Genomic DNA, 17159 nt, shown 5'->3' on the forward strand with positions numbered 1-17159 from the left:
CCTGCAAAGGGAACGGATTTTTCTGATGCTTAACAGTCAAGTCTGAGGTACATTAGGCCACTGTGTCCAGTTCAGAAGAGCTCATACGCTGCCACAGGATTCAAATACATTCCTTCAAAAGAAATAGTCCCAGTTTAAGCAGGACGGTTCTCATACACAAACACTGTACAGGCCAGTTTTCAATTCTTCTTCACAAATGGGATAATAAAGGCACACAAAATCTTTCATTCACAGTCTCCTGAATGACCTTCTTTTACACAAGCAAAAGGGAAAAAGGCAGAGAGTAAGCTACGAGAGAAATAAGGCAATAAATAGAAGCAAGCAAATCTTTCAACCATTCTGAAGGTGTCCCCATTCTGTGGAGAAAGTTCCCACAATACTTACTTCCCATACAAGCCTTCAGCCCCCTTTTCTTTGTCACTGCTTGCTCTTCCAGAAATAAATCCCTATTTATGATTCTGACCTGGGTATTTTGCTCCTTTGCAGAGTCACAGCACTCCCCTGCTACAGCAGATTGGGGACTTTCCCGAGTTCTTACAGAGTCCTACTTCATTCCTGTGTGCTCTGCTTCATTCCTGCTCTCATTAGCAAGAGTATTATTGACTTTGCATAATCAAGGCTGGGCAGTTTACCCAAAAGAACAGCCTGAGTGTTAATTCCCTGGCATTTCTTGAGAATGAAAGATAACATCCCAACCTCATTCAGGTAATGTAAGACTAAAAAAAAAAATGCCTGTAGTAGACCCAGAGGGCATTTCAAATATTTACAGCCATGTGTCTAGGGCTCTGAAGGCCTTAGAAGTACTTGAGATTGAGACTTAAAGCAAAAGGAGCACAGGTCTATAAAAGTCACAGTTTTTATTAGAGTTGCTGCAGGTAGGGGTTGAAAGCATTGCTGCTGTGAACATATTTTAAGACTTATTACCTGCTCATAAATCAGTTGTTCCATGTTTCACAAGACGTTTACATTTATGCTGACACAGTAGCAAAAAGTTACCGCCCATTAAGGAGCTCTCAGCCTTTCAGATCTGTTTAGCATGTCTGATATATTATGTGAAATGAAATATAAGTACTGTATCTGTATCTGCCACTGTAGAGCAGTTCCACTGTGCACCAGCAAAGCCCAGGGGCCATCAGGTTCAGTGACAGCACTGAAGAACTCATAGAATGATTTTAGCAGTCCACTGGAATTATTAGGGGATGAATCTCTGCATTCATGGGGAATGGGTTTACTTCTCACTGCTTGCAGAGAGCACATCCATCATATGGCCCTGTAAGACTGAGTGACAGTGAAGTAGTCAGAAGTCTAAACCTTTTAAATGGATATACATTTTCAAAATAAAAGCAAAACTGTCTTAAATAGCAGTATTCTATGCAAAATATACGTAAATGCCTCATTTTCAAATACAAAGATCTGCCAAACCAAGCAGGTATACTTTTTGTTCAATTTTGGATTCCTCAGAGGATACACTTAAGAAAAAAAAAATCTAATTTTTCTCTGTAGAAATAAAGGTTACTTTGAAAAGAGAGATAGGCAGCATTCCAATACACTCAATGTTCCAATACATTTCCAGGCTCTGGGATTTTGAAGTTCCTAAGAACCTTAAATGAAAAGACACCTAATGAGTCCGTGCTTACTCCCTCTCACCTTCCAAAACTTCATCTATACTAAAGACTCTTATCTATTCAGGTCCTTTTCTCTGTGCAATTCCAGCCTTACATGATTTGCTTTAGACTGATTTGATTACAGAAGACTTCATCATTCTCCTGTAATCAGAGACCTCCAGGTGAAGTCTATTTGTTTTGTTTTGGTTTGGTTTTTTCCCCTGAATTTAATTTTGTTTTGATTTCACAAAGAATAAACCCAGTTTCCACCTGGGTTTCCTACTATAAGGTGTGACATCTAGAAATGCTGGCAGAAGGACTGTTTGATATCTTCCTGGTGTGTAATAGGTCTTTTAAAAGATTAAGGGTGAAAATCTAGCAGTTTACACTATTTGGTGATTATGACTGAATTTCCTCTAATGGCAGACCTTGCAAAGGAACCATCTTTAAATTCTTTATCAATTGTGTCAAATAGGAATCAGCTGTCCTGACAGCCTAAAAAAAAAAAAAAAAAAAAAAAAAAAAAAAAAATAAGGAGAATGGGCAATTTCCCAGTGTCATTGCCTCTTTTTCTTGGCTGATTGAACTAGCTGTCTTGTTTAGGGTGGACACACATGAGAAGGAACCACGCATCCCATCCCTGATGACTAGTTCAGAACAGAACAGAACCGGTTTTGCACAGAGAAGGGAACTCATGAGCTAAGAAGAAATAATGGCACAAACAACAACTGTTCCAGTACACTGTAATCAGTAAATACCTTGCTCAGTTTTGACTTTCCTTTTCACTTTAGCTGCTATTGGCAGCCTTTTCTTCAGAGAGAGCTCTACAGGCAGTCTTGTAACATTTTATGAGTTTTAATTGTGTGAGGAATATCTGGTGCCAATAGAAAATGTTTGTTACTGACTTCGTCAGGAGACCTCACTGATCACAGCATTAACAGCCTATATCCACGTGAAGAGATACGAGAATTCTTCATGGCTTATCAGGAAGACAGATACTGCAAGGATTTTTTTCATGCTCTTCTAATTCAGTCTCTTCCATGTTTTGTTTTAATGTCATATTATAGATAACATGAAAACACAAAAAATGCTACTTCAAAGTCAGGCTTCAGGGCCTGATTAAAACACAGAAATGCAGGGAAATTAAGAGCTCCAATCCATATTAAATTTATCTAAAGAATTCAGAGTATACTATGCTAATCCACTATGCTAATCTCTGTCTTTCACATTTTGGCAAATGAGGTTAAGGGCATAGCCTGCCCCTGTCCTTATACTGAGTTTCAAATTTGGGCATTATATTAATATTGATAACATGTGTGTCAATAGAAAGGTCTGCAGGTAGGAGAAAGAAAAGGCTGGTGTTTTGGCCTGTTGTTTCTGTGTTAATTAAGATCGGTAAATAAGTGTAGCAATCTGTGACAGATCTGTATTCTAATCCTTGAAAAGGTCAGGCTACCATGCATAGTCTGTAATATTGAGTCAGTCCTACATTTGCTTTTTGCTAAAAGACTGCAGAAATCTTACACCTTATCTTTTCTGAAGTTATCAAATTCTTCAAAAGTTACAGTTCACACAATCTCTTATCTTAGTTCAGATAGCTCAACATGTATTGATGTTACATCTACAATCAAACCTCAAAGAGAAAAAAAACATAAAATAATGCAGCAGTTTTCATTTACTTACTGTAGTCTGTTAATAAGTGAAACTGCTCACTTTTTAGCAGCTTGTTAAATGACTACATTTGAGTCTGTTCTGCAGGCATGATAAATTATTCAGATAGCTGAAAAATATTGATTCATTACCATTTTCATTAATATTCATGTGTTGCATGCTGAAGAGTGCAACAGGGCTATATTTATTATGTTTGAGTATTTTCTGCTATCTCCAGGGTGCTGTCCAGCATGACAAATGCTATCTTGGCTCGAGTTTATAAGCATAATGATCTGGACCTCATGGCAAAAGAATCCACGATCCCAATAATCAATGGACTGTCCGATTTATATCACCCTCTCCAGATTTTAGCTGATTACCTAACCCTTCAGGTAACAATATAACTAATTTTTCTTTTTTTTTTCTTGCTAAGTCTTAGCCTTGGCAAGTATTTGGGGAAGTCACGTTCAAAACCATTTATTCCTAGGTTTTTCTAAGTGGTAATTGCATGGCATTTGTTATTTAAAGAAATCTTCATCCAGCAATATAATTAAGGACCTGTTTAGTCTAAAATAATTATGTAGTCCTATCAGCTGTAGTGGAAGTAAAGTTAAGCATAAAATTAATTATTTCATTGGAATTAGGCTGCAATTCCACATACACGAAAAATGTGCGGGGAGCTTTACATATTAAGATAAAGGTGAGAAGTTGGCTTAGCCAAAGCCAGTGGAAGTTTTTCCACTGACTTAAAAAACCTCACTAGTTCATTCTTGATTCCTCACTAATCTATGAACAGTTTAAAAAGAATCAGTATCCATATATTAGGAGATTGGTTGAACAAATTTGTTTTGAAAAGTCAATTATTGCTACAAATGTAAAATCTTAGTGTTCTGGCACTTGAACCAATTTAAACTTTGTTCACATCAAAGAGCTGTTAAAAAAGATTTTATTTTGTAGTTTTATCTAATGCAATAGTTGCTTTGACAGCAGGATAACATTTTGCACATAGAATACCAGATGTTTATCTGTGAACAGAAGGACTATGTGGTTTTACAATCAGTTGAGGATCTGGCTTATAAAAAAGATTATTATTATTATACTGCAGTGTTGGTTGACAACTATGATGAACTCCTCTGACCTTGTTTACTTTCTGAATGAATAAAAATCACACTGCTTGAAAATGGGAGGGTAGAATAATTTCTTGATTCATTTGGCTGTTTCTCAACTGTCAGAGACTTTGCTATGGGACATTCATTAAGTGGGAAAGATCTAGTGAGAGTAATATTAAATTATTTATGCTTTAAATTTTAAATACTGAAAGACTTGTGTGTTTAGTGAAAATTACTTTTTTCTAATTTTAATTATCATTATTTTTTGTAAAATTTTAATACTCAAGGTGAAGAGGTCAGCAAAAATTGGTGAGCTTCAGACTAAGATGCTTCTCATGCCCCAGGATAAGGGAGATTTGTGAAATCACATTGAACCAGACTCAGTGTTCAAATTACATAACACAATAAGTTGTGATGAGAATGTCATCATTTCATTCTAAACACTGTGTGCATCTGTAAACCAGGAGAATCTTATGGTTCTGTTTTGCAATGTGTTCTGTCTTGCAAACACCTTATTAAGTAGCATTATATCACTTGTGAATAACAGGCTTCAGGAATAATCTGTGACTCACAGTCTACACAAATATGGGTATCTCTGCCCCCAAACCTGGTTTTATCCAGGCCAGAGATTACAGCACCCAGGTTCAGAGCACTGTTGTCCTCTACTCCATCTCCAGTCAATGAAGGGAGACCACTGAGCATCTCAATCAGCTTCTAGAGATGCAGCTCTTTTTCCACCAATCTTAGAGGGAAACCTATGGAGAGCAGTGGAATGAATACATACCCTGTACTCACCCTCTGCTCCTCCTCCACTGTGTCCTTGTATGGGGCAGCCATGGGGGAAGCTCCAGGTGCACATGAGCCCGCAGCCTGGACTCTTCCTTGGTTTGAATACCTGAGCAGCAGCAACAGCAGGTGCATAGCCCTTGGACAGTCATGAAAGTTTTTTTTTAAATTTGCAGCACTTTCACAGTCAGCCTGATAAGCAGAGCAGTGTTTCCTCCAACTCTGCCCATTTCTCTCTGGTTCTCTCTGTCATGCTCCTCAGCCCAGAGTTTGTCAGGAGATCTTTAGAGGGCAACTAGGTGGTTGCCCCTCTTTGCCAAGGGCATGCTGCTCTGCTGGTTGCTGACACACTTTCCATTCTTGTTTTTTTAAGAGGAGAGAGGGGCAGGCGGGGGGAGGTCTCAGCAGTTCAGTGTGTGTGTTGGCACTGCCTGTGCTTTCCCTTCCTGACCTGCCGGTCTACTCCCTGTTTTCCTCCTTCCACTGTACAGCAAGGTGGAAAAGACTGGTCTTACAGTCAGTGGCATGTACTAAACCAGCATTTTAATCGTATGAGGAACTTTACTAGGTCACAGAAGTAAGATTAACACTTGAAGAGATGTGAACCATAGGGTCTAGTTGCTACTTACCACTATCGAACTTCTTGTGGGATTTTCAGCAAGATGTTATCCAAGTACTGCCTGCAAGAAGATTAATACAGGGATGTGGAATAGTCCCACTGCTTCTCTAAGTGAGTTGGAAGTCCATATATAACACTTGGACTGCTTCCCTGCAATGCAAAAGCAATTTATTTGATTTATACATGACAATAGGGGCACAGACTGGTAGCCTTATATTTAAATGTAATTACAGATTTTGTGCAGCTTATTTCTCTTAAACAAATGTCTCTTTTTTATCCCCGTAAATATTTTCCTGCTCCTCCCTGCTGTCACTAAATAACCAAAATGTACTTTTTTTTCTTTTCTTTTTGTTTCTGATGCATTTACAAATGGAGCAGTACATACACTCTGGCCCTCTTCATGCTTAGCACATTTTTATTCTTCCATTTTCTGTACCATAATACCTGTCTTGTGCCTTCTTGAATCCTCTTCAAGCGCTTTTTCTTTGGTCTGAAACTGCATAATTGCCTGGTTTTTTGTGTCAAAATATTTTCTTGCTTACAGCTTCTGATTCCCTTTTCATAAGTGCATTTTAGTGTGGTTATTTTAGTATAGTCCACTGCATTCCCCAAACAATGCAGCTGGTTTATTTTCAGGGCTGTCAATTTTCATTCTGTATTCAGGGTGTTCTTTTCAGATCGTAGAGTGTGCTCCTGTCATGAATACTGGGTGAGATTGCTCAGGTTCAACATCCTCTTCCCAGTGCCTTCCTCCTGAGCAACCTGGAGCCCCTCACATGTTTGATTTATAATCTGGCTCTGCCCTTTAATACTGTGGTCTGGGTTAAAACCCCCTATTATGCCAAGAGAAATGTTTTTCTTATCTATATACCACCTTTTTTCTTAAAAGTTCTGTTGAACTGAGTCTGCTTTTGAGTTAAATCCCACTAAAAATGTCTGTAAACATGTAAACAACATAATTTTGAGTGTTTGGGGACTTGGCCTTTAAAGGCTATGAGTTTGTGTGCTGGTAGTGTGCACACAGTGAGGACTTAACTTCTCTGCTTGCGCTGAAGACATGTAACAGCCACGTGCTGATTCCACTTAGTGTCCCAGGCAGAAGCTGTGGCTCACAACTTCTGCTCTGCTCAGCTTGGCTGGAGGGCAGCATCACACAATTTATATTCCAGACACAGGCTGTGTATTGACATCGATTCAATTGATATTAATGTCACTGGCCAAATCAGCTGACTTGTAGCTGACTGCAGGATGGCCAGACTGATAATTAAAGTGGATCCATATGCCACTAGCTTTTTATGTCACTGGTCTGGAGGGAATTTGCTTTTTCAGAAAGCAATGGTTGGCATAAGAAATGCATCAGAGCCTTCTTTTTAAACAGCATAACAAAATAGTGGTACCTAGCTTAAAGAGAGCTGCCATATATTCTCAACTTCTCCTCAATGTGTGACCCAAAGACCTCAAATTACTGTAGTCTTCAAATTCATCACCATCATCATCATTATTATTCTAACAATTAGAAATCCCAACTAAGATTTGGAATGACCCTCTAGTATATACTGTTTCAACAACCATGACAAAAACCAGTGTGGGATTATGAAAGATAACTGGCCTAGCATCTGCCTTAAGCAGTTTGAGAGCCAGTAGATCCAAGTTTGCTCAGTTTCTCCTTTGCTGGATTGCACTGTATGCCAAAGGGCTAAAGCTTTGATTAGTCCCTAGCTTTCCATTTTAAAATTTGACAGATTATTGATTCATTATTCAAAAGCTTGTTTTAATTGAGGGCTGTTATGACAGTTGTGGTCAAACAATTCAGAATTAATCTATAATGGTGTCAGAGTTTCAGCCTCACTGGAAGCAAGTCCAGGTAGAGACAGACACAAATGTCCCTAATTAGTTAACCCAGTCTTCTCCATAAATACAGCAGCGCCAAAACACTGAGCATGCTTACTTTTTCCTAGGGTTCAATACACTGATACACTGCACCCATGGATAAGAACAGAATGAAATATTGTAAAAACAACATGAGGATGAGAAAGCTGAATGTAAAATCAGCATTAATCATTTAGCAGGGATTTTTCATGAGAATAGCAAAGCCATGTTTTATGGCAATTAAGTGGCAATCACTATTTGGCCAAAGAAGCATCCATAAGGGAGAAGGACTCTAGGCTTTCTAAACATGTTAAAGTTTTTGTGGCTTTACAAGGAGTGTAAATATTTTGAAGTCATGTTCCAAGTGTAAAGAGAAACTGCAGAACACCCAAACAGGTATAAAGCCTACATCAACATAACAGAGTTCAGAAAAACTGGGAAGAGGTACAAGGGGGAAAATATCTTCAGAGGCTTTGGTGAGCAGCAGGTGTTGTAAAGGTTCTGATTTAACCTAGAGTGTTACCACCATGGTAAAACACTTTTAGCAGGATTTTATCTGTGTGGTTTTATAAGAACATACCATAAAATGGGGGGGGGGTGGGGGGTGAAGTATGTCTCATATAGTTTTTTATTGCCTCAAAGCTTTCTGTTTCTGACCAACACAGTTATCTCATCTTTCATGGAATCTGAGGATGTGTGCATATAAGCAGTACAGTCACAGTGAGCTTCTCTTAGATAAAGAGGTTTGAGTTACGGCAGCAGTGCACCAGGGCACAAAGCACAGGATATAAAATAGGCTCTGCTAGCACACACACACAGCTTGACTCTGCCTTGTATGTGGCTCCAGCCATTAGCAAAACATCTTCATTAAGATCAGTTCAGCTATGTCCACTCTACACAGTAATCACCGCAGATGTGACTTTGCAATTTGCAATGTATATCAAGGATCATTATACAGACGTCTCCAGTACTTCATATTTTATCTGTAACAGCTAGTAGCTTGGGAAAACAGAGAAAAGTATTTAGCATGCACTGTGCTCTTTTTAATGCAGAGTAGCAGCTGGCAATAAGGTGGAAGTTGTTTAACATAGCAGTATATTTGTGACTCTAGTCAATACTTTGAGCATTACAGGCTGTGATGTCTATTTTTAAACAGTAAGATGAAAAGAACTCAGGACTGTCTCATTTGCTCCTGGCTGTGGGTTCATTCTCAGCTATCACTGAGCCCTAAATTGAAACAACACCTTAAATAAATGCTTCAGTTTGACCTTCTCCTAGGAGTACCATTGCTAGGAGATGTGGAAGGACTTTGAAAGATCCTTAGAGACATGAAGAACCATTATACTGAAATAACTTCCATGTTCACAAAGTTCTGATTTGTTCTCCTGTAAGTGCCCTTGCATCAAACCTTTGCCAATGAGTCTGCTGCTAAGAAACTTCAACTGAAAAAGTGATAGTTTTGCAATACTGTAGTTTTAACCCTTAAACCTAGTCAGCTTAGGACTCTACTAGGTTTAGATTTTTACTGTGTTTTAGTATAATTCAGTATCTCAAGTACTAGTATTTTTGATTCAAAATTGTGGTCCCTGGCAGAAATGCCAAGAACTTTGTTCTGGAGTGACTTCACAACTATTTGTTTAGGAGAAGCTGCTGCCAGGAGAGGAGGGGGTAGTCCCCGCCCTCTTCCTGTTCAGTCTTTTGGCATCTTTTCTGCAACTCCTGCAAGGTTGCCAGTTAGTACCGCTCTACAATGTGGATGCTTATCCTCTCTGACAAGCATTGAATCATGTCACACAAAGTGTTGAAACACTGTCTGGCATCCAGCTACTACAATGCAATTGTAGCACGGCCCAGTTTTGAACTAAGAATAAAAGGCTCTCCAGAAAGTCCTTCAAGCCATGAGGTAGAGTTATACAGAGCAGGCACATAGAAGTACTTGATTATATCTTCACAAACCTTTTGATATCAACTTAAGTTCCTATAAACATGCATACTTAAAACAAAGCTTGTTAAAGAGTCTCGAATTGTCCTGCTCTGGAACACAAAACTCCTGTTATTCTTGTTCCTCCTTAAGCCTTATCTGTTGGACTTGAGGGTCAGAGTAACTGCACATGAACAGGCTGTAATGGCCATCAGGTAAAGCTATAGTTAATTCTGTAATGGTGTTTCAAGTTTGGGCAATCCACACTTATAAACAAAACCCTGCCCTCTTTGGCTTTACAGTGGAGAACAAACCCTGCAGGCCATGAGTGGCACAGCTGCTTTCAGAGTGCTGCTCTTTTCTGTCCTGTGCAGCTGTGATGGTGAAAATGCACTCCAAGGGCAAGGCCACTGCCATGGCCACGGAGAACATCGTGTAGAGACAACCAAGCCAGAGCAAACCTGAATAGGGATATTTGTACAGTCTGGAGGAAAGGTGGAAGGAGTTCTATTCTAGGCATTAGGGCTATCTTTAAATTAGGAATGTCCACCACTCACTGATGTTTATTAGCACCAAAAATGGCAGTACAGCTTTGGTGTTAAAGTTACTGCGTGTGTGGTGCTGTATCTCTCAGCCTGGCCCTCATTGTGTGGCATACGTGCCAACATGTCACAGAATTACACAATATGCCAAGCTGGAAGGGATCCAAAAGAGTCACTGAGTCCAACTCCTGGCCCTGTACAGGACCATCCCCAAGAGTCACACCATGTGCCTGAGAGTATCATCCAAATGCTTCTTGAACTCTGTCAGGCTGGGTGCTGTGATCGCTTCCCTGGGGAGCCTGTTCCAGCTCCCAGTACTGGAGGAAGCTGCCACACTTGGACCTTCCTGTAAAACATGGGGGGCTTTCCCTCCCTGACCATCCTGTAGGTGCAGTAAACTCCAGGTATTGTTCCATGCAGGTAGCATTTGAAGGTAGCCAGCTGCCTTTGCACCAGACCTGTCTGATCAATCCCTCTCACCCATCATCTTGCTGAGCTCATCTGGAACATAACCCCAGAGCTTCTGATTCCTTTGGCAGGAGCACTATGGTGGGCTGAATGGACTCACTATCACCTGGATTGGGGATGGAAACAATGTCCTCCACTCCATCATGACAAGTGCTGCAAAGCTGGGAATGCACCTGAGTATTGCCACTCCCAAGGTAAGTCCTACACATGGAGGCAGGAAGGCAAACTTTGCCCATTCTTGTCTCGGCCACTCAGGTGTTTGCCAAGAGCCTCAGCTGGTGATGCTTGCACCTGTTTTGAGTGCCAATTTTCAGAACCAAGGTTCAAAATCCTGATCCAGTTATTTTGATGCAAAGCAGGATTAGTTCTACAAAGTCCAACTTCAGAAAGGCTGAGGGGAATTCATGACAGCAGCATAAACAATGATGAATTAAAATTCCATCTGATAAAGTGTTACAAAGTCATCCAGTGCCCTCTGTCCTCCCCCAGAAAATTGAAACTTGTTTCAGATTGGTGGGAGTGTTGCATCTTGCTTGGTTCAGATGGATGGTGTAGTGTCTTAGAGTATTGCATTGTAATACAATATAAAACACAAAACAAATACTCAGTTTAGTACAAAAAATTAAATTATGTATAATTATTTCATTCTGTAACTAGTAAAATACATTTTTCTTACCTTGTCAGAACACTTTCCACCACTTTATCTCCAAAATAAACTTTCAACAAAACCAACATAATTTCCCCAAGTTTTACAGCTCTGAAATACATTCTTTTTCCCATGGCAAATGGTTTGATCAGTATTTTTCTAACCAGCATTAATAAGCAGTAAAGATCTTCTACATGTTCCATGGTATGTTATCTCTTTTGGCAGGGCTTTGAACCAGACCTCAGAATAACTAAAATAACTGAACAATACTCTGAAGAGGTAGGAACCTAAAAAATAACCTAGTAGAATCATTTGAATAGAGTTTATTTTCTTTAAAAATGAAGTTCCTTGTCTTGCTGATCTTCTTTATTTTATTCACATTAGTATGGTACCAAGTTTCTTCTGACAACAGATCCTTTAGAAGCTGCAGACAGTGCTAATGTCTTAGTTACAGACACATGGATAAGTATGGGACAAGAAGAGGAAAAGAAAGAAAGACTAAAGGCCTTTCAAGGTTATCAAATTACAATGCAGGTAAAAGTTGAGATTTAGGTTCTTGTTTATGTTTTTACAGTTTGCATTTATAAGAATCAACATCAACAAAGAATGAGTTTGGTATTTTTTTGAGTGTGGCCTCCCTCCAGCTTAAAAAACTCACAAGGATAACAAAGTTTGAGTTATCTTATACACTTCACAAGGCCTGGCCTCTTTCAGAGCTTCCCAATGAGACCTAGCTCCAGAACATGTGCAGCAGAGCTAATCCTTTATTTCTTTATGGCCTAAAAACTGTTTCTAATTTTGCATCTCCTCTTTGTTACCAGAAATGATCCTTTATATTTTATTTAGAATGAGAAGCTTACAGATTAACTCTTAAATGCCTGGATAGCATTTGTCTATATCTGTCAATGAATAAATCATTAAATATATATATATATTAAATATGTATCTTTAAATTCATCTAGTTGAAATGTTTGTCAGCACAAAATCAGTTAGAGAAAATCATAACCTACTAATCGTCCAAGATAAAAAGGACATTTTCCTTCCTGATAAAATCACTTGTTTAAGTGTCTGCACTTTAACATAAGTTCACTAAATGCTGTTGATGGACATGTCTCTGGCCTAAAATTTAATTCATTTTTCCTTGGCATTAGATCAATATATAATGAGTGATAATATAAAATGAAAAAATATACAGCCTTTTAAATCATTGTTTAGTATGTTCTTGTTGCAATTATAGATAGTGTTATATTACTGTATGGCATTCAAAAAAGATTGCACTCTATTGATCCTCTAGATCACCAGAGTTTTTACTCCCCTTCTAAAGCCAAAGAAATAAGAGTGAATATCGGACTTATGTCAAGCTAGTATTGAACTCTTACCAACTTGAATGGACATATTCCCATCTTATTCACAAATGAGGAATTCTTTCGAAGTCTGTGGAATTCTTCTTAGTTCATCATCCAAATAACCAGAGTGGGAGTTAATACAAAATTTAACCTTTTTACTTGTTAAAGATTTTATTCATGTCCTCACATATATCTTTATTTTTATATGCTTTTTCATCTACAGACTGCAAAATCTGCTGCTTCCAACTGGACTTTTTTACATTGTTTACCCAGAAAACCTGAAGAAGTTGATGATGAAGTATTTTATTCCCCACGGTCATTGGTTTTCCAGGAGGCTGAAAACAGAAAATGGACAATTATGGTAAAAACAGAAGATATCAGTAGTTGGAGGGTCAGCTTCTGTTCTACCTTGCTTTACAGGCTTAAATTCAGCTTGATTCCTTGATGAATAGTAACTGTTAAAAGTTATGTTTCAAATGTACCCCAGAGGACATGACAATTTGGACTATAGGCAACATATATATCTGTAGCACAAATACTTCTGGACACAAACGTGACCTATTTTAATAATGATCTGCTGTTGCTTGACCCAGCTTTTACCACTAAGTGAAATCTACAGTATAAACTGTAATGTTTTGGTATTTAAATCACTGGATTTACTCTAACTGCCAACTCAAATGGTCGATTTTAAAACATGTTAAATGCTGAGGTCCCAGGGACTGGCCTTAGAAACTAGTTTCCCATATACTTAAAAGCTAGTTATTTTCTCTCAGGAAAAACTGCTGCTGACACCAATGGGAACTTTCCCTGAGAAAGTGCTGGAAGAGCATATGTTTGAAAGACCCTGAAAAGTTATAGTGTGGGTAATACTGTGTAATCCATGGGAACCATGAGAGGACACTTGGCAATTAACATAAACCATAACTCCCCTGTCAGCATTCCTAGAATTTCATAAAATTACTGCCAGATCTCAGTAGCCTGTAATTTATTTTTGGCTTTAGAACCATCATGTTGACAAAAGATAGTGAAAACTTTCAGAGGGGAAAAAAACCCCAGAAATGTCGTTGTCATAGCTCTGAGATGAATTCTAGATATGCTACAAGGGAAGAAATAACAGGTTGAGCATTGTGTTTACTAAAAACTCAGATTTTGGACATGATTAAAATTACTAGCAAATTAGTGTTAAATTCATATCTTTGGTCTCAAAATTCAACAAAATGCTCATATTTTTTCATTTTTATTTTACAATGTTTCTAATTGCTTTAAATATTATTTTTTTAAAAAAGAAAAAGAAGCCTTTACTTTAAGTTCCAGATGCACTCTTTTTGTGGGCGTAAGAAAAATGTCATCTCTGTATTTTTCCCAAGCTATAAAAATAATGAATGTATGGGTCTTCTTTATATTGTATTTTCTACCACTTTCAGCTCAGAGAGCAAACTGAAGAATAAATTATTTGCTTGGCTGTAGATCCAAGCAGGGCTGAGCGCAGCTGTGACATGGTCAGCACTGAGGGGCTGCACAGCTGTATATTCAGTCACCTCAGTGGGCCTGGGATGCCCTGTCACACTGAGCAGTGCTGAAGGGAAAGGCAGGACAGGCAACAAGATCACAACCCCTGGAGAACACTCACAAATCCAGTTCTGGGCCAAAATAACAATCTGCAGTCAGACACTGCTGTGAAATCACAACAGTGTGAACCAGGTAATACCTTGTCAAAGCTAAGCAAGCACGGGGCTTGTTATGTACACAGGTGTGGGATGGGCAGCAGAGCTGCTGCAACACCATGTTTCACTTAGCTGACATTCCCATTACTCTCATTCCACAGCCAAACCCAAGGCTGGACAGGGAGCTCAGGAGGGGTAGATGACACACAATCAACCTCAGCAAGGATTTTCCATGTCTTGCCACAGAAAGTATAGCTAAACCAGGATAAATTTCAAAGTCCTTATTCTAATGAGGCTCTCATTGATGCTAATGGAAGCTCTGTTGAAATCCACAAGCAAGCCCATGTGATGTCTGGGTACCTACAGCATCTCCTAGAACTAACTGAGAATACAACACAACATGACAAAAAGAACCTCAGCATTTGATCTAAATGCCTGTCTGAATTGCTCCTAAGCTGTCCATTAATATATTTCATGCGCACTGAGAAAATCTGTCAGCTACAATACCTAGCATCTGAACTGATTTTCAGTTCTTTCCTGATTCATCATCAGAAATTCTAGCAAATAAATCTAAGTGTGCAGTTTTTGTCAGGACAATAATTTTCAACACAAGGTTTCAGAGCTGGAAAATATTTCCCCTTATTTATTTTATGGAGTATCTGTTTCCAACGTGATTGGATTTTTTCTTTTCTTCCTCCTCTAGGCTGTCATGGTTTCCCTGCTGACAGATTACTCACCACAGCTACAAAAACCTACATTTTGATACTTGGATTCCTACCAGGAGAAAAATAATCCTCACTGGCAGAATATTTTGGTCCTCAAACACGTAGATCTTCTTCAGAAAGGATCAAGGCAATCAATGATATTTTAATAAAACCACATAGTTTGATGTATAACGTTGCATTACATTCGTGAGAATGTTCAAGACAACAGACACCATTTCAGAAGCTGCTTTTCACCTGGATGCTCCAAGCTGGCTGTCCTAGTGATCGTCATCACGGAAAACATTCCAAGGTTGTACCTTAATGCTTGGGTCTACCGGCAGCATAGGCATGGCACAGTTTACACGTAGCTGTGTTTGAACTTGTGTGGTGTGATATGACAGACATAAACTTCTCCCCAAACCTGTGCCTTTCATTGCCTATTTTGGGAAGTGTGCAGGAGAAGCAATGCTTCAGTTTGCTTTGGTTTCCTGGGCACCCTGGCTCCTGTTTCTGTCCTCCAGCCAACCTCTAAACCCCACTTCTGTTTGACACCAAAAATATAGAGACCTTGGGAGTATTATCTTCCTCCATGACATTCCTGTGGGCTGGCACAGGGGGATATTGCTGTAGAGTTGGAATACAGCAGTTTCCAGAGTTGGATACAGCAGAGATAGATGGCTGGAAGGAACTGGTTCAATCTTTGCCTATCTGCCCTAGACTCTCATTCCCTAAACAAAATTCTGCCTAAAGAAGCAAATTTTCTATTTCCTTTTTTTTTTTTTCCTAAGCAGACATGAGGGGCACCACATGATGAAACTTATGCAGCTCCCTTGCAGAAAGAATTTACTGCATTTTGTCTGGCACTGTAAGACAGTGTACATTTCAGATAATCCTTCTCAGTAATAAACAGATTCATGATATTTGTAGGTTTTGTGATGGCTGAGTATGTGCATTTAATATTTCAGGTAAAGCTTTGAGTACTATTAGAAAATACCTTTCTTTTTTCTAAATAATTTCAAAAATATGTTGGCTTTTTTCTCACTGTAATACCAGGACAACATTTGCGATATTTCAAAAATTCTGGAAATGGATTTGTGTTTTCTGACCAGCTGCAAAACGTTATTTAATTCCTTTCAAAATTAGAGTTCACTGCAGGGCCACACAGATCACTGAAATGAAAATAAAGACACATTTTTTTCTACCTATCTATTTACAATTGATTTCTTGGGTTTGCAGGCATTTGTGTTGGTCTTGTTAAGATTAACATTTTCCTTTACAACATTACAAGGGTTTCAATAATTCAGTGAACATTTACACTGCAGCAGGCATCTGGATGCATCAGTGATGTTGGAATAAGGTATGTGCTAGAAATCAATGTTTTGCTTCCCAGTTCAGTATGTGGAGGAAAATGCATAGAATACTGTATATTTCTGGTAGTAGTAGGTTCTGCTTTCTGAATTAGGTTCCAGTTCAGCAAGATAAGTAAAAGTATGGTTGGTCCTTTTGGAGCTGTTCAAGTGCTTAGAATTGTAGATATCCTTATTGACCTGATTTCAGTGTTGTCTGAGAGTAAGACAACTCACTTTGCTAGTCCTTTCATAAAAAACACATTAATATCAGTTTTATTGTGTTGATTGATGTACTATCAGTGAAGTCAGGCAGATTTATAATAACGAAGCTCTACTGTTAAATGTTTCATGGTGAACAATTTAACAATCTCCTGCTCCTCTTTTGCTTCCCTGTGCTCTGATTAGAGCTAATGTGCATCTTGGTTATTGATGGCTCTTTTTGTACTTAGGAATCTGAGCAGGATGCCAGGCAGCTGAATCCCCTTGACATTTTTATAACACATGCATAGATCTGCTGCATAACACGTGAGCAATGGGGTCCAACATTTCCAGGAGAGTAATTTCATAGGGTTCTATTCTTCTGTGAACATATACAGCAAAGGATGATAGTCCCTGCTTTGTCTTGCACAAACTGCTCACACTATCAGCTGTTCTGACGTTTTTTGGAAGTACTGGGTGGACTTTATGCACATATCCTGAGCACTGGACCGCTGTGTGGAAGCAATGAAAGTACAAACTACTGTACCCTTCTGCGTGTGCAACACCCAGTTTATGTGCTATGTGCTGGGAGCCAAACACATCCCGGTGGGGCAGATTTACAGAACATGTGCAGACTGTCTGCACAGTCATGCAGAGCAGATCTGGCACTTCCTAGAGGCGTTG

The 17159-nt window shown here is 38.9% G+C and overlaps 1 protein-coding gene across 1 annotated transcript in view; it reads left to right on the plus strand.

Annotated features, from left to right (window-relative positions):
* The window catches only part of OTC (ornithine transcarbamylase), a 29056-nt gene extending 13343 nt beyond the window's left edge, over window positions 1-15713 (plus strand). Inside the window, exons 5-10 of the mRNA XM_027741876.2 lie at window positions 3493-3646; window positions 10640-10762; window positions 11440-11493; window positions 11599-11748; window positions 12784-12921; window positions 14928-15713. Coding sequence (XP_027597677.1) covers window positions 3493-3646; window positions 10640-10762; window positions 11440-11493; window positions 11599-11748; window positions 12784-12921; window positions 14928-14987 — 679 coding nt within the window. The 3' untranslated portion in view covers window positions 14988-15713. The remainder of the gene's footprint in view (window positions 1-3492; window positions 3647-10639; window positions 10763-11439; window positions 11494-11598; window positions 11749-12783; window positions 12922-14927) is intronic.
* Window positions 15714-17159: the final 1446 nt, after the last annotated feature.

This window comes from Pipra filicauda, unplaced genomic scaffold (genome assembly GCF_003945595.2).
Source record: "Pipra filicauda isolate LSUMZ 115617 unplaced genomic scaffold, ASM394559v2 scaffold18_size4552066_pilon, whole genome shotgun sequence".
Taxonomy (NCBI): domain Eukaryota; kingdom Metazoa; phylum Chordata; class Aves; order Passeriformes; family Pipridae; genus Pipra; species Pipra filicauda.